At 40.7% G+C, this 25,274-nt stretch overlaps 1 protein-coding gene and 1 long non-coding RNA gene across 3 annotated transcripts in view; both read right to left on the bottom strand.

Annotated features, from left to right (window-relative positions):
- Positions 1-3,801: 3,801 nt before the first annotated feature.
- The window catches only part of LOC145436229 (uncharacterized), an 83,638-nt gene continuing 62,165 nt past the window's right edge, over positions 3,802-25,274 (bottom strand). Inside the window, exons 1-4 of one of the 2 annotated variants that reach the window (XM_080313587.1) lie at positions 8,826-8,859; positions 8,652-8,719; positions 4,757-4,911; positions 3,802-4,695 (exon numbers count right to left, since the gene is read on the bottom strand). In XM_080313587.1, coding sequence (XP_080169713.1) covers positions 4,401-4,695; positions 4,757-4,911; positions 8,652-8,719; positions 8,826-8,844 — 537 coding nt within the window. In that variant the 5' untranslated portion in view covers positions 8,845-8,859 and the 3' untranslated portion in view covers positions 3,802-4,400. Of the gene's footprint in view, positions 4,696-4,756; positions 4,912-8,651; positions 8,720-8,825; positions 8,860-25,274 lie in introns of those variants that run through there. The other variant, XM_080313596.1, reaches the window with a different exon arrangement.
- On the bottom strand, positions 8,949-10,510 carry LOC145436342 (uncharacterized). The gene is made up of 3 exons (XR_013914273.1): positions 9,837-10,510; positions 9,193-9,619; positions 8,949-9,135 (listed from the first exon to the last, which is right to left on the bottom strand). It is a non-coding gene; the product is annotated as an uncharacterized LOC145436342 (long non-coding RNA).

Below are 25,274 nucleotides of genomic sequence, written 5' to 3'. Positions count from 1 at the left end.
GAGAAATTCTTTCATATAATATAATTACATAGTAGTAAGCCGACTATTTTTTTATATCCAAAACATTTTACTCTGATAACTTCACTTTTTCTAGTTGGAATTGAGTCAAATTTGCTATGAATCATATTTTTACACAATGTAACAATATCATGAGATAGCCGGTAAAATTCTAAAATCTCTATTTGTAATTAGTCTAAAATTTTCTTTCATAGCATTGCTTTCTACTGGTTGGAATTGAGCCAAATTTGATTTCTTAGGCAATCTAGCAATTTTAAGAAGTAGCCGGAAAATTTGAAAAAATGTTTTTGAACAGCCCCATCATACAATTATTTATCCAGTGCTGTAACTGCGATGTAGTCTGTAATGCAATTGGGAAAACCTTTAGTATAATCAAAAGGTATCTGTTCTGTTGTCACTGCACAATGCACATAGTTGCATGCACGCTTTTACAACATGCTGGCCTGTTGTAAATACCTCTACATAAACATGCATCTATTGATTCTCTATCAACTAGTATCTTGACGTGAATTTGTTGGTTCTCTATCAGATAGTATGTAGACGTGAATTCTTTGGTTCTCTATCAGCTATTCGTGAGCTATCGTCGATGTGCTCATAATAAAAACTGAATGCTTGTATTGGTGATGCATCAGACTGACAAGAGACATATTTGATTTTAAGTTCTAAGATAAGTAAAGTTATATTTAGCATCGGTAAATGAGGCCAGGACCTGTCCGTTATCTGCCTAAATAAACACGTGCCAAGACTCTGATAGGGACAAAATGAGCATGTTTCGCAAACAAGGAATTCGATATCACCCAAGCAGGATTGAAAACATGAGTTGAACATGACTTCAATACTGTGACTTGGACTCGACTCGAGTCATAACACCTTGACTCGGACTTGACCCTTTATACGGTGACTTGGACTCGGACTCGAGTCTGTGATGAATTGAAAATGACTCGACTCGACTCGAGTCAAAACCACAAAAGTATGATTGACTCGTGACTCGGAACCATGTGACTTGGTTACAACCCTGATTTTTAGCAATAATCAAGTAGAGATTTCAATACACTTTTACCAAAACATGAACAAAGTTTTGTCAAACAAAATGTTCGGACAGGCAACGAAAGTTAATTTGTTTATTATCAACAAAGTGACAAAATTATTGTAAATAAATTCTGTCATTCTCATCACAGGCAAAACAACGTTTTCCATCGATCTTAGAATAAACCACGGCAAATTCGAAACACCTCATTATTGAACTTCGGGTGTGACTCATACATAAAAAATCGAAACCTGCGGACTAAACTTTGTGATATTCCCGCAAAATAATTTCCCGAATGGAAGGCATCTATTCAATCACCACAACATTCAATTTCTATTACGTTTTTTCCTGACCAAGTCACGCATTGAAACATTTCCGCAGCATTGTATATATTTCATAATGAATAAACAACGATTTCGAAAGGTGCTTTGTCATCAAAATATGAATCATTAATTTCGAAAGATACGGAGATTCATCACGAATGTTATTTGACAGGAACACCGTTCCACGGCACACCTCTCAGATTTCAAAATACACAACGGCATCAATATCGATCATACATAACGAGGAACGGTGCTGCCCATATTTGGGCGGGACGTGCAACCGGATCTGAATTTTGAGAATATGAAAAATTTTGACTCTGCTCGGAAATTCTGCAATAATTTACAATCGACAAAACGGACGTGTGAACGCGTTGTGGTCTAAGGAAACTTCATTCACATAAAATTCACTTGAATTGAGGAGGTGGGATTTCTTAAAAAAGATGTTATGACATTGTCGGATTTTGTTGGAATATTGCGTGTGGTTGCGATCCTGCAGAGCAAGAATTCTTTGATTTCAGTCACAAAGACAGTAATCGGATCTGGTTCGTGGCGGTGACGATGTTCATAATGGACAAACTTCGCGCATGTAACAGCGAGCATCGTCCGCACACGGCCTGAATACAACGAGGTTATCGTTGTCGGAGTCGACGCGTACGCACAATTCGTCACCGTCGGCAGGTGGCGCCCCATCGAATAGCTACACAAGGGAGGTGAAGACACCTGCCTGCGGGTTGACTGCTGACAACGGAGCAGTAAATAAAGTACTGACGACACCAAATGTGCCATCATCTGCCTCTCCCTTCGCACCGAGCCAGAAAGTCATTCCATTGGCGGCCAAGTTGTTGACCGGACCTTTGCAATGTATAAGCAATGCGGTGTGAATCAAGGTCAAGAAAACTTCGAACGAAAACAATCTCACTGTCTAGCAGTCAACGCCTTGCTAAAACCCTCCACTGCGAGTCTCCCTTTGTCTATTTCTCCTGCGCATTCGTTTTAGACAGCTACCCTTGTCGCGGTAGTATAGGGCAATAGATAGCAGCAATCATCCACCTTAGTCTAGCCTTCACACGGGTTCTGAAGAAGACAGATCAGTAAATTACCAACAATTACTAGTGCGACATATTTAGAAAAGATTTAATTTGTCGCGTAATTGTACATGGTTAAGTCATGTTCATGTTACACCGATCAGATTGTTAGTCAGCCTTATGCCGGTGCGCACCATGGAGCTTTATATTTATACCCCACATCCAGTGGTTTCCAACCTTTTATGGTCGCGACTCCATCTCCAATTTAAAAATGTTCCGCGGCCCAGATCAAAATTTGACGAGTTGCTTAAGAAAAGAAATCGGCTCTTTTGCCCAAATTTACTCACGGGCTATTTGGGAAACTCATTACGTTCAACATCTTCGCGAACCCCAGAATAATGGCAAACCACCCCCACGTTTTGAGCCACTATATTTGAATAAAGCATCTAAACATCCTTAAATATCTCTAGGAATATACAGTTCTCCTATAATTGCGATTACAATTAGGCTTATTTCAGGACATGAACGATATTTATATCCTATTGCAGTTTTTGCTAGGGTGGTAGTCCCCACATAAAAAAAAAACAATAAATGTGATAGTAAATCGCGCGCAGCGCGACGAAAAGTATTCTGTAGCATATATATTCCCAAAAATAATGTTAATATATTGATTTACGAAAAAATTACGAGCCGACGTCAAAATTCCGGACGGTAAGACATATTTCAACAATTCCTTTCGGACACAAGTTTAAACACTCAAATTCCGGACGTAAGGCAACCCTACAGTCTAGTAAGTAAGTATATATAATCCATTATATCTATCTTCTCATATGTGTTTGCTGCCGTGATCATGAGGACGACTTTCATTCTTTCTAATACTCAGATGTCAGTCTCTCTTGCTCCCATCCGTCCCCGTCGTGGTATTTTCTGCCGACTTGTAGCACGGCTCGCTTTCAGTCTAAGATTGTCAATGCACTACTGCGCTACTGAGCTCGGTGATCAGGAGCCCAGTGAAACCTCCGTCAGGTAGAAGGTGGTCAGAACCGGGATTCGAACCCGCTTTTAACGTATAAGTGTACTTCAGAACTGACCCACAACATCGTGGCTCATTCCAACCCTCACCAGAAGTAGCCTAATGGTTAACAATGGGAGACTGGGTGGACTTGAGTCATAAGTCATTCCAGAATCTTGAGTCCCGTATTCTATACTGAATAAGTGGTCTAATCTTTCTAAATTACAGAATGCCGGTCCAATCGCATTGCTGGCGACAGTGTTCTGCATCAAGCAGCTGTTGTTGCGTATTCTCTAATGAATTCAAACACGTAGTGTAGTATGCTTTCAAACATTCTTGCTAAATTCAACTTCTACGACATATTATCCTGGTCTCTGATCAGCTCACGCACTGAAATATATTTGTAACATTGGCTATATTTCGATAATGAATAAACAACTCTTTCGAAAAGTGCTTTGTCATCAAAAATATGAATCATTAATTTCGAAAGATAAGAAAATTCATCACGAATGTTATTCAAGAGAAACGCCGTACGACGTCACTCGTCACTGATTTCCAACTACCAATGGCGACAACATCGATCATCATTGACGAAGAATGGCGTACAGGTAACCGGATACGGGTTTTTTGAGAGCATTAAAGCTCCATCGTCAAAATGAGGATCAGGATCCGGTTACCTCCCAAGTGCAATAATGGAACTCTGAAAAAGCATAGGTGAAATATTTCATGAAATCGTATCCGGTAAACCCGGTATGCCTGGGTCATCGTACCCGATTCGTGGCGGTCAAGTTTTTATATTTGTCTCAGAATCGTGAATATATAATAGCGAATTCGGGACCATATTTAGAAAATCTGCCATTTCTTGTAGTCCATCAAAATGGGCGCATCAGGGGACTTACTGCATGGCGGGGATAAATATGGCATCGCATCGCTTGGTCAGGGTGGGATGGTTCATGTCTTGTAGTCATCTGTAGTCTTCTACGTTTCGTGGTTGGTTATCCCATGCAAACTTCGCACATGTAGCGACGGGCTGTGGTGTCGCAGTCTTCATATACCAGGGTGTCATCTTCGGCGGCATCAACGCGCCCACACACTGCGCCGTCACCAGTCACACTATCAGCGAGCTCAGTATTGAAAGCCGGGTCTCCTGTTGTCACGGAGGTTCCATCTGACGGATCTATAAACGCTTCGCTGCCAAGAATGCAGGGGCCTGGAGAACAACCAGTCGTCACGCCATCCGTTCCAATAAAGAAAGTAACTCCAGTAGCGCTAACCGCACCGATCAGAGCCCTAAAATAACATAGAAAAGCTGGGAATTAAGTTCGAAAGTTACCCAAGAATACCATCTCACGTTCTCTCAGTTGGCGTCACTTCGAAACCGGTTACCGCGAGTCTACCGTTGGCTATGGCTCCTGCACATTCGTTTTGGGCAGCGTTCCAGGTAGTGGTAGTATCGGACAATAGGTAGTAACATTCACCTACCTTAGTCCAGCCTTCAAAAGGGTTCTGAAGAAAACAGATCATTGAATTGTCAACGAAGAGGAAAGCAACATATTTACAGCAGATGCAAGTTGTCGAACTATCTATTTATTGATTGATTTTCCTGCTGGTTCAGATATACTAGTGGTCGGGAACTTTTTTGTCCGAAGAGCCATATTGACCCTATTTTTTCCATCTCAACTCCCAGAGAGCCATACATGCCAATCAACTGCTACGTCACAATTTAAAATTCATGACGTTATGGTAGCACTAATTCGAAATCACTATACGGAATTCCTCGTGTGCGCCATATATTCTCTGTAAAACCTGGTACATTTATTGTTGGGAAATAAAGCTCGAAACGAAAAGATAAGGCACTGACGGGCCTCACCATTGATATAACTGATATTAATCAAATATGACTGTCACACTGATTCGGAAAATCTTAATACTTATCGTCTTCTCCATTCTCAAAGTATTCGGTGGTAACATAACGTCGCGCTACACGCCTACATTTTATCGCCAGTTACTACACAGAGCTTTAATTACCAATCAAAACGTGGATAGTTATGGCGTTGTTTGTAATTAGGGTTTGTCATTGTGAATGTCAAGTCCACGGCAGTTCATTTCACGCATTGAATCTGGGAGATAAGGTGTATTTGGAAACTGCGTTTTGATATGGGCGTCGCCATATATGCTATATACTCAGGGTTGCCAACGACATGGACCCAAAAATAAGGACAGTCGAAAAGTTATATTAGCATTAAACGCGTTTTTATACATATGTTCTATTTATACGAGCCGTGCCATATCGCATTCCATACTTTTCGCCAGAAAAAAACCTAGTCCAGCAACTCCTTGTTATTATAAAGTGATCCGTGGATCTGGCGACAGCTCAGGTCTAGGTTTACTTTTACTCAGGACCAGGGCCGTGACAGCACTTCGTCACGCCACCCCCCCCCAAACGTGGGTCTTGGGTCCCCATAGGGTGATAAACCGGTCTTTTGGGGGAATCCGCCCTCCAGACCCGCCTTTACCTGTCCGCTATTTGCCGTTACTTGTCATCTATATTGGTTGTCCGTTAAGTGAGGGACCTATTCTCGCCTGGACTCGCGAAGCGCGAAAAATTTCAATAATTCATGATTGCAGTCATGCAGTATGATCGGAAATTGCATATGTATTGCTATCAATTACTGACAGAGCTGAGGGAGGTGTGTTTGAAAAGGTAGGACCCCTCAGTAATAATTAAACATCTCCGGGCGTATACCCGTTGGCAGGAATGGAACAGCACTTCGTCAGGCCCCCCAAAATAGCTCGGGTCTTGCGCTGCGATAAGGTAATAAACCGACCCCCCACCCCATCACGTTGTTCGCTTTTGCCACAAAAGTAGGTGTCCTGTTTAGTGATCCAGCGCGAGGCGCGAAAATTTTCGATAATTCATGATAAATTCAGTCAATAAGATTAGGAATTGCATAAATATTGCTACCAATTTCTTGTCCTCTCTGCTCACGTTATCAGGTATACCGGTAAAGCTGAGTGTGGTGTCTTGGAAGCTCTAGGGCCCGTCAATAATAATTAAGCATCTTCGGGCGGGCGGACCCGTTGATATGACTTCGTTACATGAAGTTGTTTCGTGACCTCCTGTCTGCTATATCAAAAAATATAGAATCGCCCAAACGTACTAAACTAAAAGACGCACACGATTTCAAATTGGTATTTCTTCATTGGCAAATAATTTTTTCCTGCGAGAAGCTATTTGTCTTCTGAGGTTCAAATTGCCAAGGCAGGAACATTCGGCGCCAGTCATTTAGACGTCTATCTGGGCTCCTCATCGCCGATCTCGCTGCTAACGCAGTGCACTGCATCCCAGAGGCAGAGTGAGCCGAGCTCCAAAGAAGGCAGCAGAGACCCGAAGTGAACGCGAGGAAAGCAAGAATGAATGTGTGGGAGTGCGCGAGCATGGAAAAGAGCAGAAGACCGAAAGCAAAGATACTGAACTGTACTAAATGCATTGTCGTGGCGTACAAGGCCTACACAGGCGATAAGTGCCACTGTTTAGTCGTCTATGGACAATTCAACCGATATGGTTTTATATAATGTAGGCTATATATAACGAGGTTTTCGGTGAGCGTAAGCGCAGTTTTTTTCTGGCATGCCAAGGTTTTCGCGCTGCCAATCGTTCTGGCATTCTTCTTGGAGTTGCATGTATTATGTCCTAAATCTTTGTCTTGGTGCGTCGTGGCGCGGTAATGGCCAACGCCGATATGTCCATATCTATAAATCTTGCGTGTTTTTTCTTGGGGGCAGAGCACCAAATAATCAAGATATATGGCAACTTGAAATCACGGCTTGCGCGAATTTTTAAGTTGCATGAATTTTCAAATAATACGCTATCATTTATGCTAATTCACGAAATAATTTTGGGTCCCCTTCGAGCTCGCCCCCCCCCCAGTTGGGGGGTTAGGGATGCGGCAGTTACAGTCCTGCTAAGGACCAAAACAGCATTTGGTCCGGGCCGAAGCAAACTTTGTTGCGATGATGGGTAACCCAAGTGTCGACTGCAGCTCACCCTTTTTCAGGACGCAATATTTACTTTTTCCACAGCTTATTCTGCGTAGACTAAACAGAGCAGAAACCTGGTACTGCTGTGTACTGCTAAAATGACGTCCGCGGCGATAACTTGATACAACAGAAACTGCTATAGCCCTCAGTGTCCTAGCTATCTCACCACTTCGAAGTCAAATCCTGAGGTGCGTACGCCACCGGTGTTCCTTTCATTTATGATGCCATAGAATCTCGACGCAAAAGCATAATTTTAGAATATTATGCTACACAGATACCAGAGGAAGACGACCGAAGTTCTGTAGTTGTCGAAAATAAGACAAACTAAGGACGCAATTCGAAATTAAGGACAATTCTTAGAAATAAGGACAGTTTAGTTTTCTAAGACGTGGCCCTTCAAAATAAGGACAAATCTTAGAAATAAGGACGGTATGGCAACCCTGTATATACTCCTTGATTAAATTAACGTACCGCACAGTTAAAGATTTCGAGTCGAGTACATGGAATTCGCGAGTGATATTGGCCGTCGGCGTGACAGTAATTTAAATTTGAGGATTTTGAAAAGAGATGGTCCGAGTCCCTAAACCAGAAGACGACATCGTCTTTACCTACCAAAGACATGTTTATACTGCCACGATACAAATTATTCTGGCCGTATTGAAAATTTACCAACAAGTCGCTGAAATTTTGATCAATTCAGTACAAAAATAAATATTTGGCAAATAGCCATATCTTATACCCAAAGGAGCCATATATGGCTCGCGAGTCATAGGTTTCCGACCACTGCGATAACCCCCCACCCCCAACAAAAAAATCCAATAGGCCTACTCATGAAAGAACTTAAATTCATGATTCTTTTCGAACTGACATTGTCCGACGGTACCAGTAGAGTAGTATAACAGAAATTATTTGATGTTCATGACCCATCAACAGTGTTACCATAGTTGGTAGCACTCGGTAAGCCGGTCAAAAATGGCAGTAAAGTTGCCTTTGGGCAAATGGAAAGTATGACGTAACCCAAATGCAGTGAGCCGTTCAATCTCGCTGTGTCCACACCATACAGGAAACTATGGTGATACAATGTCATATTACATGAGACCGAATGTGATATAGTTATCCGTCACTGTTGTTTAATTATTATTTTTCATGTCGGATCAGACCAGCAAGTCGAACATATGGTGGATTAAATGCTCGTAAAATCTCACTGGAGTAGCTGTGGTCGTTGCCGCCATGGTGGTCGTTTCGGCTGTAGTTGTGGACGGATTCAATAGCCCTGAAACATGATACAGTGAATTTCTCAAAAATACGTTCTGGAATATCATGGATAATGACTACAGTTGATTTGCCCCCAATAATCACGTTAGAATTAGAACACTCACCTAATAAGACTATGAGCATGAGGGGATTGTCTAAGAGGCCGTTACGCCGAGGTTGAGGCACATAAGCTTGACGTTGTGGTTGCGGCTGTCTGTAGACGGGTCCTTGGTTGGCCTGATTGGTGCCGTAGGGTACGTATCCGTCGCCTTGAAGACCATCATGCCCTGCCTAAAAAGAGGTTTGTAGTCTGTAGCTGCGAGGAATATGCACTCGATTTGATTTTCCGAAGAAATGGGCGACGTGAATGCTCGCGTCTTTGTAACGAAATAGTCAAACGACTCACGTGGTGCGCAATCGGTGCGTTGTCGCTTTCTGTGAAAATCAGAATCAGACGCTTTTGTTCAATGAAACATGAGGCAGAATACTCACCTTCAGAAGCGCAGGCCGCGTAAACGAAAATGGCGAAGCAAATAATAGCAAACTTCATTTCGAATCTACAAGCTATGGAATTCAGAATGCAAGGATAAAGATACGGAAGATCAGCAGTCTTAGGGTGTTTTCTTATGCAAGCACAACATCGTTCCCGGGATGTTTGATGTACAGCGATCGCACACAAATTAAATAGATAGGAGGCCGTTTGCACTGGCGTAGTGTGCCTTAAGAGAAATATAATTTGGATAACCTGCTCTTCATATTAAGTTCAAATATTGCGTCGGTAGCGAGATGTCTACCATTTTTCAGGCTCATGCGCACTATATAAGGCGACGCACTGACAGCGCTGTGCGTCGGCACCATATCTCTTCTCCGTAACTGAGATTTTCCATTTCCAATTGACAGCGAATCACTCTGCGTAAACCTCCTCATCGCCGATCTCGCTGTATATACAGCGCCTTGAAAAGCCCAGAAGAGAGAGCCGAACTCTGGAAAGATGGCAGCTAATAACCAGAAAGACGAAGCAAGACCGCAAAAGACCATTGTGTTAATGCAATTCATGTGCTGGGCGCAAATAACCATATGTGCGATAAGCGCCAATGCTGTAATAAAACAAACAAACAAACAAACTCTGCGTAAACCAATGACCCCGGCATAGCTCGCCCCATTTGTTTAGGATAGGCGGATCCAATAGAGAATGAACGAATGAAACATCACTAACATTCGGTTCCAACCGAAAATTCTAACACATCAGTCTACAGGCAACTCACGTATCGAACCTGGCACTCGTTATGCTAGTCGATCTCACGACTGTGACTCGTGCAACAACTATGTAAACACTTTTATGCTCTCGAAAGTGACAAGGAGCAAATGAGAAGGAGCATAAGACAACTAAAATTTTCCCTTTTTTCTACAAAAAGAATACCGTTCGTGGCTAAAAGCTGAGCGGTGGGTGGCAGCTATGCCTGTGTCGCGAAATACACTCAAATACATATCACATCCTTAAACTTCGTCAACAACTCAAATCGTATCTAAACAAGCTCAGTGTTAAACTCACTTAAAAACCTGCTATCTTTACTTTAAAGCAATTGATTTGACTTCAACAGCACGTCTCGTTTTAGGACGTGCACGGAGCATATACGATTTAAATCAATCTTCTGTACATGATCCTCCTAATATGATATTTGATTCTCCTGTAGGCGTGTGTGACTTGAGTTAATGTTAAAGCCAAGGCGAATGAAGATAATCGCCCAATTTTGTCGATTTTACGCGATGCGCAACGCAAAATTCAATTTGAGCACGTGATTGTTGAAATAAGAGCCTGGGTGTTCACCGCCGCCCGTACCGACTTCGGCGGCACGAAATGCGACACCTCTCAAACAGGAGTGAGAGAAAACGACGCAAAGAAAGGCAGCGCCCTAAAATTACCTTATCGTGAAGATGAACGCCTTGAAAATCACGGGGTTGCGGTACCATCGTCTACCGGCTTCGGAGTAGGATCCGACTCTCCCCGAGGGCCGAACTGTAAAGATGGGAAGAGTTGGCTTTCACTTCGCTGTGATTCGATACGATGCCATGTTACGAAATCACCGCTCATTTATAGGTCTTGGCAAAAGCGAGTATCTGAGTGAATCAAGATCTTCCAGTCGTGTGACACTCTAATGACGTAATTACACGAAGAGTGACTTTGACCTTGATGTGTCCAAATATATACTTTTGACGCGACCACGATGTAAATATTGCCGATAGATATATTTGTATGACTTATTTAAAATTTGTAATATAGTGCTTTGAGTCAACACCGCAAGTCGTTCAATATTCACCACGAATATTGCAGTTTTGTGTGGCACGTATTGAATGATATGCTACCTCTTGACGACTGTTTTACAAAGTTTAAAGTAAATTTCGCAAACCCAATTTCCGTCTCTAAAATATTGAAGAATCATATCATTACGTTGTTCGAATCACCAAAACTGATTCTCTATTTGGATTCGAGCACTAGCAAAGCGATGATTTTGCGATTTACCATCCTCGAATAATGAAGAAGTGATGTCACACTTCATGTTGATAAGTAAACGCTGGAAAAAATCCATTGATAGAACACGACCAGTATAACGACTAGTATTGGAAAGGATGAGAGCAACACTCGGCAACACTTCTCATAAAATGTGTATCGCCCCCTGGGCTTTGTGATTGTCGCCTCGTTGGTCGATCTCGTTTCAAACAAATTTGTCATCAGGTTGCTATGTTTTATTCTAAAATATATTGCTCCATCAAATAACGATAGGTTTTTCGTACAAACTACAACGAACCAGCGCAGCAGTTCAATTCTACAAATGCTACACTATCCCAGTGGCTTGCACGGTATAAAAAAGTGTCGAAACTATAATTCTTGTTGATGAATTACCTCATAGTTCCGAGTGGCTTACAATTCTATTACTTGGAAAATGATCTCTCATTACTCGATTCGAATATATCTGCAATTAATACTCGATTGGATCACCCGAGTTGTTGTTCCCTGCCAGAGACATAACAACAACAATCAAACCATTCTGATCCGTACCAGAGGTATAGTCAAATCGCTAGGAATGGAAGTCTGGGTAGAATTGAGTCCCGAGACTGGTTCGATTGCAATGCTGGTCACCGTGCATTGCATGCAGGAGACGTTGTTGAGAATCTCTGATAAGTCAAAACATAGCAACATGCTAAGCCTGCGCAGCATGCTTTCAAACACTCCCGCAAACTAATTTCACGAACCGAACGCATCTATGTGCTCAAAACTCATTTTCAACTTCTTTTTCTGTCTTCTGATCAACTCACGTACCGAAAGATCTTGCCAAAATTGGATATATTTTATATTGAATAAACAAAGCTTACGAAAAGTCATTTGCCATAACAAATACGAGATAATAATTTCGAAAGATATGAAAATCCACCACGAATGTCATCTACGAGAAACACTGTGTTATCCGCACTTAGGTTGGACTAAGGTTACATTTAAAACGTAAATCCATTTAAAACAAGCATGCTTAAAACATGGTCCTTGTTTGAAACATGCTTTTTCCTATTTTTTCTAGCCATGACGTCACGAATATTCAATTGTGACGTCACAGTAAATTGACATTAACAATTAAAATATAGGGTAAATATGGCTCCTTCATCGAAAAATGTTTCCGACCGCTGTCATAAACAGGTCAAAAATATCTTTAAAACCAGGATTACATCGTTATGAAGCATTTTTCAGATCAGAGCATCGTCATTAAATCATCCATTCCGTACCAATCATCTATACCTACTTGCTATAACTGTCGACCCAATGACGATTTAGAGAGTTCCAGCCATTCCATATCATATACGTCGGCTATGTTGGGTGCAAATCGTCAGTATAGGCTTTTACCACATGTCTACCGAAAGTATATACACAATTATGGCATAGTTATAGATTAGAAAAAAAGCGCTATTTCAATTTTTTCAGAAGGAAATCTGTTTAAAACACTGTTTAAAACATGTTGTAAAGAAAGTGTTTTTCAAAACAGCGTTTTGTTTTACATTCAACCCTGGAGAGTACCATCTGAAGAATAGCTCACAAATAATACCATACCCGAATCCGTAAATTAATATACCAACTGTATCTTTTCTCACTCTCGCCACAAACAAGTCACAATGCGGGATAGGCACAATGATTGGAGCACTTGAATCGGAATCGACTATCAATTTATACTCCGGTACAAGAAGGAGTAGCGATTTCAGAAAATGCTGAAAATTATTGAATTAGAATGGGATGTAGTATAAAATCGTAGTTAAAGTATCTTCTTTCGCAATCCTAAACAGTAGACGCATTCCGTTACTGCTTGACTCTGGTTGGAAGTATACGATGTAACATAGTTTCATGATTCGCCCCTGATGACGTACAAAATCAGACTCCAAATATAAACAAACTATTTCGCCGGATTAAAATTGTCAACAAACAGCTTCAGATAATCTTCGAGCGAAACAAACTTTTTGCGTCACGATTAACAGCTTGAATCTGACGACTTCAATGACTTTTCGCCTTAAAAGCCGATTACTCGGTGACCCCGTAACCCGTTCCTTCAGATTCAGCACAAAATTATAACTCAGCCTTCCATATCTTTTCCTGAACATCAATCAAGTCACGCATGGGAAGAACGTTTTCACTTGTACAACATTTCCTGTCTTCTGATCAACTCAGACACTAAGAGATATTTTTTAAGTTGGATATATTTGATAACGAATAAGCAAAGGTTTGGAAAAGTTAATTGTCGTCAAAAATATGAGTCATAAAATTCGAAAGGTATGAGAATTCATTACAACTGCGTTCTAACTACGCAATGACGTCAAAATAGATCGCCCGTGTCGAAGAACGGTGCTGCTTATATTTAGGCAGATAACTGAATCCGAATTTTTAAATCATTTTTATCGGGACTGTATTCGGAAATTCCTGCATTTCACCTGGTCAACCGATCCAAATCCATTCAAAGTCCTCAAATCTTTTTTATTAAAATCGAAGTCCTAACCCAAATGAGACTAGTATGGATTAAAAAAAACATATTCGATGACATTCGCGGGATTTATATCAGGTTGGGATTTACGATCACTTTCAAGCAATAATTGGATTTGGACTCGAATACAAAAAATTCGGAAGTTTTCAATTTCCATGCCACTTTCGAACAAATCTCATTCAATGTTGGATTCGAAGTTGAAAACATAAGATTAGATTACCGTGTTCTAAAAAGTTTTCGTTCCTGCTGCACAGGCCAAAAACATCATTGTTGGTAATCCCATATCTGCATGGAGACCTGACAGCAAAATTTATTGAAACTGTTCTTAACTGAAAGTTGCTGTTACACTGATTACGATAATATAACTTAAAATGAGATCATGACACTGTATCAAACCCTGCAAATCTGCATTGTTACGAACAATTGGAGCGCCGCCACAGAATGACTATAGCAATGAAGCTGCGATTTTCCGGAACGATGACGATGTTCAGTCTTGAGGGCGCTTTCAGGGTAATTTCATTACCAGGTCAATCTTTAATTGGTATTTTCGGAACCAGTAAGACATAAGCTTTCGATAAAAACCAGTTTACAATTAAATAGTATATTCATATTGAAATGAACCCGAATATTTTCGGCTGACACTCGTCAGGGGTAATCGTCAGCAACTAGTAGAGAATTGGAAAGAACATTGTATATCAACAATCGTATCACAAAATATGACGTCACCAGCATGAAATTCAAAATATTTTGTGATACGATTGTTGATATACAATGTTCTTTCCAATTCTCTACTAGTTGCTGACGATTACCCCTGACGAGTGTCAGCCGAAAATATTCGGGTTCATTTCAATATGAATATACTATTTAATTGTATATTGAAGTTCTGTACCTCCAAGAAGCTCTTCAAAAACCAGTTTCAATAATTATTGTGCTCCAATCGTCAGCTATAAGACTACCATATCTATTTAGGAAACTATTAATGGCCAGATGAAGAACTAAAGCATACTGTTTATTCGGAGTGACTACTGAAGTTGCGGTAGCTGGCATTCCCATTACGGCGAAGTAAATTCTGGATTTGGATCAGAATCAATTTTTTTCGATCACAAGCCCACCAGATGTGACAGTACAGTACGGCAGCCCTAAACTGGCATCTTTCGTTGTCGAACTGTCGTCAGATAACTCCGTAGTGAAGCCGGCGGGGTCTGCTGTCACTGAAGAACCATCCAGCGGAGAGATGAACTCGGCGGTATCGACCATTGGAGGGGGTGCAGTTGAAGTACCGTTCGCTCCAATCCAGAAAGTCATTCCCTCAGCACCGAGCACTTCGATCAGAGCTCTACAACATTTCAGGAACATGTCTTAGAAATCGTTTCTTTACTGGTAGTTTAGAAATAAAAAGCTTCCTCTAAATTTTCATGTAATATCTAGTTGTAAATTCGAAACTAAATTTCACTGGTAGTTAAGTAGATATTCATGGAGTAGATTTTGCTTCTATTTAAGTACTTAACACATGTTTTGCCAATATCTACTTTTATTTTTCCCTGAATCAGTGTTGGGATCCAGTCACTACCTTCGAGTCACGAGTCATATCTAGTCATTGCAGATTTTGACGCGAGTTGAGTCAATCGATTCTTGGAGGTGACTCGGGTCAAGTCAAGTCGAGTCAAGTCGAGTCAAGTCGAGTCAAGTCGAGTCAAGTCGAGTCAAGTCGAGTCAAGTCGAGTCAAGTCGAGTCAAGTCGAGTCAAGTCGAGTCAAGTCGAGTCAAGTCGAGTCAAGTCGAGTCAAGTCGAGTCAAGTCGAGTCAAGTCGAGTCAAGTCGAGTCAAGTCGAGTCAAGTCGAGTCGAGTCGAGTCAAGTCGAGTCGAATCGAGTCGAGTCAAGTCGAGTCAAGTCGAGTCAAAAGTCGAGTCGAGTCGAGTCAAGTCAACTCGAAATTTATATTGAATCGCCGGACGAATATAGAGGTAAATATACTTGCAAAATGGCGTCTTACCGTTTAAGCATACGCAGAACTGCTAAACTACGCATAAGTAACTGCACAACCTCAGTCTATAATTATCAGTCTAAATAGAAAATAGAATACGAAACCTCAAAAACTAATTGATCTGAGCACAACTGCACATTCGTGCGATACAGTTTAGGCCCGCGCCGATGGTTGGCGAGTGATATAAACTATATTAAAATTCGATTGAAATCATACAAGAGGTTTGTCTAAAGAGAGTACCGACGACAATGAGCAGTCTATAGAACAGAGATTGATACTTTACCTTTGCGATAATTTACTACTAGTTTACAACAACTTAAGCCGTAAGCTCCGATCACTCCGTTCGCGATCAATTAATTTGTGATAGAACAATGGAGGCTCCTTGAAACGCACATTTACTGAGTGATTGCTCACATTCACAGGTCACACCGGCTCATCGCGCACAATCCAAGTACATGCAAGATCAGCCACCCTAATACATGAAGCAGCGGTGACATGTCTTGGAAAGGGCTCCTACTCGTATTTCAGTATAACTTCATGGCATTGTTTCTGCTTCTACCTGAAGTCGTTTTGACATCTCTTGGAAATCTCAATCTCTAGTTCTAATGGAGTATAAATTTGTGGCTTTACTTCTACTTCTAGTAGTATGTCAAATTTGACTAACTTCGGCCATAAGCGAGACGGGTCCGATTGGGAATTTTCGTCAGAGCCACACGGAACTTTTGAAGCAACCACCATAAAAGTGTGCGACTCCCCGACCCGATTTACCTTCAGAAACTACTTGCTTAAGCAATTGGATCATCTCTAAACCTCCATTTTTACTTGCACTTGAAGTGGTTTGGTCATATTTTTGAAATTACTTCATACATTTGTTACATGCGTTTCAGCAATTCGGTGAGAATCACTCAAAGGGAAAATGCGAGGAAATCAATCCCACTTTCTCTCGGCCGTACGCGCATTGAAACCGATGACTGCGAAAACGGCTCCTTCAGTTTCTTCGCATTTGGCCTTGGCCTCGTCCCAGTTCAATGTGTCCGTGGACAGCAGGTAGCAGCAATTATTATCGCCCACTTGGGTGCAGCCGGCTAACGGGTTCTGAAGAAATCGAATAGGTGAATAGTTAACGAATAAGAAAACGACAAATTTGTTGAAACGATTGTGTCCGGGTTTCGACTATAGGAAGTGTTTCGACACAACCTTAGCGAACATACTTGTACAAACCACACCGAACTATTTGGTAACGGTCACCTCTGCTGGTTTATTGACTAGTGCCCGTTCTCTTTGCACATTAAAAAGTAGGTGCACAACTACTAGAAAACCCGCGTCGACGTGATCACGATACCGGTTCCGTTGTGTGATGTTCTTGCAGCCATTGCTGTAAATCGAAGTCACCAATACTAACAGCCGCGTAGCCATGGCTGGTCAGAGCACAGTCTCTTTTAAACTTGATACCCCGTCCGTTTGAGATACCGATTCTGCTTTGGCTCATTTGCAATTTGGGAATTCTTAATATCTATATTGGATCCAGCTTAAGGCACGTTTTTAGAAGCATTTAGTTTAAAGGTTTGACATCCTTTTTGGTGTTTGGGCATGAACTAAACTAGAATGTTCGTTCCGGCTATAATAATAATAATATTCTCACGTTAAATCTGCCATTATATGAGACACAGAACCTTCGTGGCGTATTGCAACATCCACGTTTTTATTGCTCTACCCAAAACAGTTTGAGATTTACCATTAATTTCACGATCTGGCTGTAAGTTCTAATGTGCCCACTATCCATATATCATATCATACTGCGAAACCATACAATACCTTACAATGCTCTGTCAATCCTACGTTCACGTTGTGGGTTACTATTCCTGAAACAGTTCGATTTCGAAACCACTTCATCGTGAAATAAACGATCAAACAGTCATTATTAGCGTTGACATAGGATGGATATCTGGGACCGGGTCGTCAAGTCAAAGAAGCAAAAAATACATACTAATATAATCTCACTGTTCATCGCCATTGTGGTGGTTGTTGACGCGACTGTACTTTGGGCCGACATGCACAACACTGAATTACTGAAACCGTTCCTTTGTCAAAAATATGTCTGTGATATGAGCATGCCAGACAAGATAGCGTAATTGTGGAGTACATGGGTTATTGAACGGTAGTGGCTCAGTCGCGAACGGGTCAGACGATAGACATAATCAATAAATCTTTTAATATTACCGCTTGGCTCTCAGCATATTTGTGATAGCGTGGAGGGCTACCTTACCGGTAGGGTCCCATTTAAGACGGAAGGCCCTTCAGAGCATACATGTTCTAATCAGAAACCTTGCTTGAAACATTTTTATGCCGCTGAGCTAGCTCAGCGTGGGAATATACGATGAATACATTTGAACTTAGAAGTGCCTTCGCTGACACGCTGGAATTCGACCACTCACTGATTAAGAAGTACAGAGTGTAGGGGTTCCAGATGTCGAAGCTATTTCGATTAGGCTGAGGCCGGTATGTAGGTTGGGGCTGTCTGAATACAGGCCCATAGTAGACTGGGTTCCTGCCTCTGTCGTTATACCAGTCAAGCACTGCCTGAAAAAGGAGGTTTGGAGCCGAAAGTTTTTAGGTTCGATTCGAAACTTATGAAAAATGGCCAACTTGAATGCCGCGTCATTAAAACGAAATACTGAACCGACTCACCTGCTGTGGTACCGGCTCGTTGTCGCCTTCTGTCGAAACAAGAATCATAGTGCGATCATTTCATGGAATATAACGCAGAACTTACGATCAGAAGCATTGACGATGTAAGCGTAAATCACAAGGCAAAGAAATGTAATATTCATTTTTAATCTACAAGCTAAGGACTACAGAATGCAGAAATGCAAAGATGATGGTAGTCGTTTAAATGTCTTGAGGTATTTGCTCTTTTACACACAGCATCAATTCTAAGGTGAACACGAATAGCGCGAATGTCCTCAATATACTTTGCTATAAACAACAGATATTTTGGGTTACCCGATCTCCAGGTCGCGCTAACATATTGTGTCCATAGCTACATGCTTCTTATTTGCCTAGTCCAGGGGTGTCAAACACATGGCCAGACGATTCCATGCTGCCTGCGAAGTAATTTGACTAGATTGGAAATGATTGGATTATCCATGTAACATATTTCTAAGAAATGTTGAAATGTTTAGTAAGAAATAGTTTCAATAAATAATCCCTGAAAACAGTCAATAAATTGAACATGTTCCCATGCCACAATATGATCTTCCGATGGCCGAATTGTGGTTGCACTCGAGTCAACACTGAAAAATAAGACATTGGCATCGAGTTCCGTGAAGGCAAGGAAGTGCAGAATGAGCTCAAAATTTTCTGAACGCAGGACCTAAAATTAGGCATAGGTATTCATAGAATACGCCAATGCGAATACATTATATGCAGGTTACATGCAGAATATAATAGTTCACAAAAAATCCGGGATCACTGCCGTATAACTTCTGCTTCGCGGATGCCCTGAATGTCTAGCAGGGTTGTCAGACTCGAGTCGCGATTTTTTGATGACTCGACTTGACTCGAGTCATTTTCCCAAAAATTACAAATGCCCCGACTCGACTCGAGTTAATTTGTGTATTGACTCGACTTGTACTCGAGTCATTGCACATGACTTGGACCTAATCATATGATTCGAGATTTGGTCTACCAAGACAGGCATTTTATTGCAATTTCGAAGCATAGTGAAGTTAATCACACCATTACTATTTCGTTCATCAGTATTGTAGCAGACCGCTGGTCCTTTTAATGCAATGTCCCTAGTTAACGCCAGGTATTTGTTATGAAGGAAATATAGCCTACTGCGTTCGTAGTACTAGGAGTTGACCATATCATGACAACTATTAGAAATTTATTTCTTCTAGTGTTGCGCAAGCTTAGTCATCATTGTTACGCCAAACAAAAGTTCTAGCTAGAGTTCTGCCTTTTCTTATCGCTAGAACTTCACCAACCGTTCTCATTGGCTTAATCGTTACAATTACATGCATTGTTACGCATTTACGGTTATAAAAACCCACGTTTGTCTCAAGTCGGCACCTGACACTTGAGATTCATCACAGTGTCTGACGTACTTATTCTCTGCAATACATCCGACCGAGTTAACTCGTGAGTTAAGGAATGACCAACCGAAGGACAGCAAGTCTCAGTTCAGCTACGTATCGCTCCAGCATGACACAGCTATCTGTTACAGTACTGGTACTTCAAAATGCTACCAGAAACTATTAAAAGTGCGGAAAATTAGTATATTTAGAATGCGAAGCATTCGATATCACCAAGCAGAGTTGTAAAACGTAGGTTTCGCATGTCATTAAGTCGGAACTGAGCACTGAACAGTCAACACAATGACTTGGACTCGGAATCGAGTCAAAACACTATGACTCGGACTCGACACTCCACTCCTTGACTTGGACTCGGACTTGACTCGGTAGCAGACTCGAGTCACTTTTTCGTATGACTTGACTTGACTCGAGTCACTTTGCTAAAATGACTTGACTTGACTTGACTCGGCGTATCAGAAATGTGGATTGACTCGTGACTCGGAGCAAAATTCACGAGTCAATTTCAAGTCATCAAGTAATCGGTGTCGATAAAAATCACTCTATCTTGCATATGTTCGGATTGTTCGCGCAACGCTGGTGTAACTCGTGAGAGGGACCAATCACACAATGATCGTTTTACTGAGCCTCCATTGTTCTCTCACAAATATATTGATCGCAAACAAAGTGATCGAAGCTGGCAGCCTAAGTTGTCGTAAACTATAGTATAGTAAAGTAATTTAATAGCAAAATGTATATTTCTGTTCTGTGTTCTTAACTCAACCAAACCTCTTGTTTTATTGAAATTGAATTCGAAAATAGTTCATATAGTCCTCAACCATTGGCGCAGGCTCGAATTGTGTCATATCAATTTGCAAAAGGGTAATGTATTGCTTCTTATCAATTCGTTCCTGTATTCTCTATTTTGGCTGGTAACTATAAACTGAGGCTGTTCAATTACTTACGTAGTTTATTAGTTCTACTTATATGTGATAGATACAGCGCCTTCTTGCGTTTATATTTAACTCTATATTCGTTCATCGGTTAAAATCAATGATCACTCAATCTGTATTTCAGGCAGCTAGCAAAATGCAATGACGTTATCATGCCTCATACTTCGAGAAGCAACTTGACTTGAATTGTGACTTGACTCGTGACTTGACTTGACTTGACTCGACTTGACTCGAGTCACCTCCGAAAATCGACTGACTTGACTTGACTCGAGTCACCTTCGAAAATCAATTGACTTGACTTGACTCGAGTCAAAATGTGCAATGACTCGTGACTCGAAGGTAGTGACTTGATCCCAACACTGCTCTAAAGTGGCGAGGAACAGACGAGAAGAGAAAATGCGACACCCTAAATGACTCCCCATTTAAAAAGTTCAGTTCATGAGGCCATCTGATATCGTTGCTGATATATATACTATCAGACTGCGTCAAAACGATTGAAAACATATCTAAACGGGTGCTGTGTTATAGTCATTGATACATCTGCAATCTCAACTTCCTTCAATTGATATGCTTGGGACGGACAGACAAACTAAATTCAGATCAAACGCGCAAAGGTAGAACGCGACCTTTGCATAAACATGTACACATTGTACACATTGCCAAGCTGTCTTGATAACCTAGGCCGAGCGCATGTCTAACACGCGTTTGGAGACAGACAATGTCCATTCTTTGGGTATCATCGCGACATTTTCCATCATTCACTTTACGTAATTTGTATCATTATGATCACTTCATTGCATTTTGCATGTTTAAAATTCGAATGTTAGGATAACGAATGCTACAGCAGAGATGAGCGGGTTTGGAATTTACATATCGCAATCCAATCCAAATCCAAAGCTTTATGTCCTAATCCAAATCTTAATCACGGACTGTGTTATATTCTAATCCGTGTTCAATTTTAATACGATTCTAACTTGAAATTCAAAAAAAAATTGTGATTTGTGCATGGGACGGATTGAAAGTTTTTCTTTCACAACCAACAATTCTCTTGATTTAAGATAACTCGGCATACGGCTTCACCTCTTATGTTCATTGGCACCGAGTGTAGCATAGCGTAGTGTAGCATAAGTACATTGATACCGGATCCGAATAAAGTTTGTCGCCATTCGCCACACGAAATAACAATCTCCCAGAAAATCGGTAAATCCAATCCAAATCCTAATTCGTTCATAAAATTATCTATAATCCCAATCCAATTATGATCCAACAAAATTTTACAAATCCGGTTTTATCAAATCCAAATCCTAATCCATGCTCATCTGAAAGGTACAGCTTATCTTGCTTTTATGATCCAAAGTCCTTCCAGTCGAAGACTTCAAGTTCTTTTGCCCGATAATATCAATTCAAGAGCAGAAGTTGCATGTTACAATAACAAGTTAGGTGTTATTATTGGTTTATACAATCTTGTTTTCAAGAGATATTTCAAAAAATATTTATCATATAAAATATGAATGATCTCGATTACGGTTCAGGAATTTTTTTGGAGCAAGCAGTCATCAAGGATGGCACGAAGCACGAAAAAGTTTTGATCAAAGTTATTAATGTATCTAGTCTGTTCATACTATTCCTAATAATAAAGTTATGTCTTCTCTAGGTCCATGGGTCCTGTTTAACTGGTGGAGTGAAGTCGATTGAAAATGATTGTCCAATAAATTAAATTCTGCGCGAAGCGCAACGCAAAACTGAATTTCCGCGCAATATTTGGTTATGTATTAGCCTGAATATTTGTAGCCACCTGTACAGACTTGGACGGCAAACTATTAACGTGTGAACAGAAAAAAAATATTATGAAGAAAGGCGGCGCCCTCAAATTACCATCTCGTAAAGATAGACGTCTTAAAAATCACATGACTGAGGTGTCAGTTTCGGGGTTAAATTAAACTCTCTCGGATGGGCGAACCGTGAAAATGCAAAATATTGATTTCAATTTAGTTGTGATTCGGTGCGATACCATATTTCACAATCACCGCTAATTTCGAGGGCTTAGCAAAATCGAGTACCCGAGTGTCTGGATTATTCGCCTAGTATGAATCTTCGAGCCGAGCATCAATCGTAATGATGTCATCCAGTAAGAGTGACTTGATATATCCAAATAATATCGAAAATGACGAGAACAACGATCAGCATTAGCTCCACGTACATTCCGACCTGAGCTTTGTAATTGTCGCGTTATCGTTAGATCCTGATCCAAACAAACGCGTCACATCTTTGGAATCGATATGTTTTGACCTAATGCTGGGTTAAATACCAGTACAGCGAATCAGTGAAGCAGTTTAAGGGCAAATTTTGCAAATGCTTTCTCGACACGTGACGTCATCACTATCCGAGTGTTTCAGACTGGTGTAAGTTAGAGTTACCATACGTCCTCTTTTAAAAAGATTTGTCTTATTTTTTGAATTTTTTGAAAGTGTCCTCAGAAGACGCCAAAATATCCTCTTTTTGAGAATTTAACTTCTTTGTTGAGATGTTTGGTTGAATATAGGATAAAGTTCGACTGATATTAAGGAAATCAGTACTCCAGTAACGTTCCGGTGGGTTAGCAACCAACCACAAAGTCGAAAAATAAAACATTCAATCCGGATTTCACTCTATAATTGTAAGCCTGAAAATTTTGAAAAAGTGTCCCCCTTTCACCTTTCCAAAATATCCCTACTGTCAGTTGGACTGAAAGCTGATGTAATACGACTTTTAAATCGCTAGATCTGTTTCTTGTCAGTGGGCGAGTGTGAGTCTATCATCTGTGATTTTGACACTTATTTTAGGGTAGATAAATCGAGTGCATCGGTGATTCGACTCCGATTTGAGCCTTAGGCAACGAATCGAGAATTCGTGTGCCACTCATTACGATTTCAAAACAACATGAAGTAAATGAGAAGCCTAAATTTGTAACTTAATATGTAACAAATTCATCACTTGAACAAATCGTTTTTCTCTACCCGATTAGAATTTTCGAGCACCATAGACACGATAACGGCAGCAATCAAAATATTCTGGCTAAATCGCTGGAAATGCGAGTCAGAGTCGACCTATGTCCCGAGTCACGAGATCTTAGTTTAGTATTATCGAGTTAAAAACAGTTAAAACTTTCTAAATTACAGAATGCCGGTCCGATTACAATACGCACGACTGTGAACTGCATACAAAAGCTGTTGTGGCGCATTATCTCAAGAATCAAAACATCGAACCACGCGTAGCCCTCGGAGTAAGCCCGGTAAACCTCCCGCGAACTAATTTCTCGAATCTATGTAACTTGGTTTTAAAATTCATATTCAACTTGTTCTACATCTTTTCTGGCTTCTGATCAGCTCACGCACTGACAAAGACCCTCGCAACGATGGATATATATTTTTAATGACTAAGCCAGTGGCTCTTAACCTTTTTCATATCGTTACCCCCTAGAAGAAAATGACGGGATGCAATTCCCCCCTTTCAAAATATAACAAATTACAGCTTGCACTCAAATAATTGTAAAAGAGCACAAAAATGACCTCATAATGTACACTGAAATGTCTGTTAAAAATATCTAGTCAATGGGAGGGCTGATGCTGTTTTCGTGTTATGCAGTGGTCAAATCTAGACAAAGGGGAGGATTATAGACATCACCTCTCATGTAATTGTCAATCGCAATTTTATTTCGTTTTGATAGATACCTACCATTGCAGAAGATCCTACTTCACAGCAGTAAGTTGAAGGAAATTCAATCAGAAAGTTCAATGCCATTATGGCAAAGATTGGTTATTCATTTTGAGGGCGAACCTCAAAGTTTCCACAGTCGTCCCCTCGTTTCTTCGAAGCCATTTTAAAGATTTCAGACTTGGTTTTACTGACTAGGCTAGACCTCTACTACACTTTTCAACAAAACAACTATATTTCTACGATATTGTTACTGCGTTATAGGTGTAAAGCTTAGACGTCCCTTGTTGTCTTTCAGTTTGTCACCATGTGAAACAATATATGATCCGCATTATTGGAAAATAAATTGGTAATACCTAGCACTATACTCAACTACATTCGGCCCTGTTATTCACAGGGTTGCAACCAAGTCACAAGGCTCCGAGTCACAAGTCAATCTCACTTTTATAGTTTTGACCCGAGTCAAATCGAGTCATTTCAATTCACCACCGAGTCAAGTTCGAGTCTAAGTCACCGAGCAGAGGTTCGAGTCCGAGTCATGGTATTATGACTCGAGTCCGAGTCCAAGTCATTGTGTTGACTGCTCAGTGCTCATGTTTCCAATTAAAGTCTTGGTAAACCCACTTTTTATAACTCTTGTTTGGTGATATCGAATGGTTCGCATTTATAATATAACAACTTTATGGTCGCATTTTCAAGTAACAGTACCAACAGACCTGATTGGAATCGCTGGCCTTTTTGCCTGATATATCAGGTCAGCAGCAATGATTTTCCAAGTTAAAGTAATTTAATAAAAAGTAATTAAAAAATAGAATATAGTGTGAGCACAAGACACCGATTCCATACAGGCCAAC

Source organism: Botryllus schlosseri, chromosome 1 (assembly GCF_051294905.1).
Source record: "Botryllus schlosseri isolate E-star chromosome 1, Bs_hap1, whole genome shotgun sequence".
Taxonomy (NCBI): Eukaryota; Metazoa; Chordata; class Ascidiacea; order Stolidobranchia; family Styelidae; genus Botryllus; species Botryllus schlosseri.
This window is presented reverse-complemented; position numbering and strand designations above follow the sequence as displayed.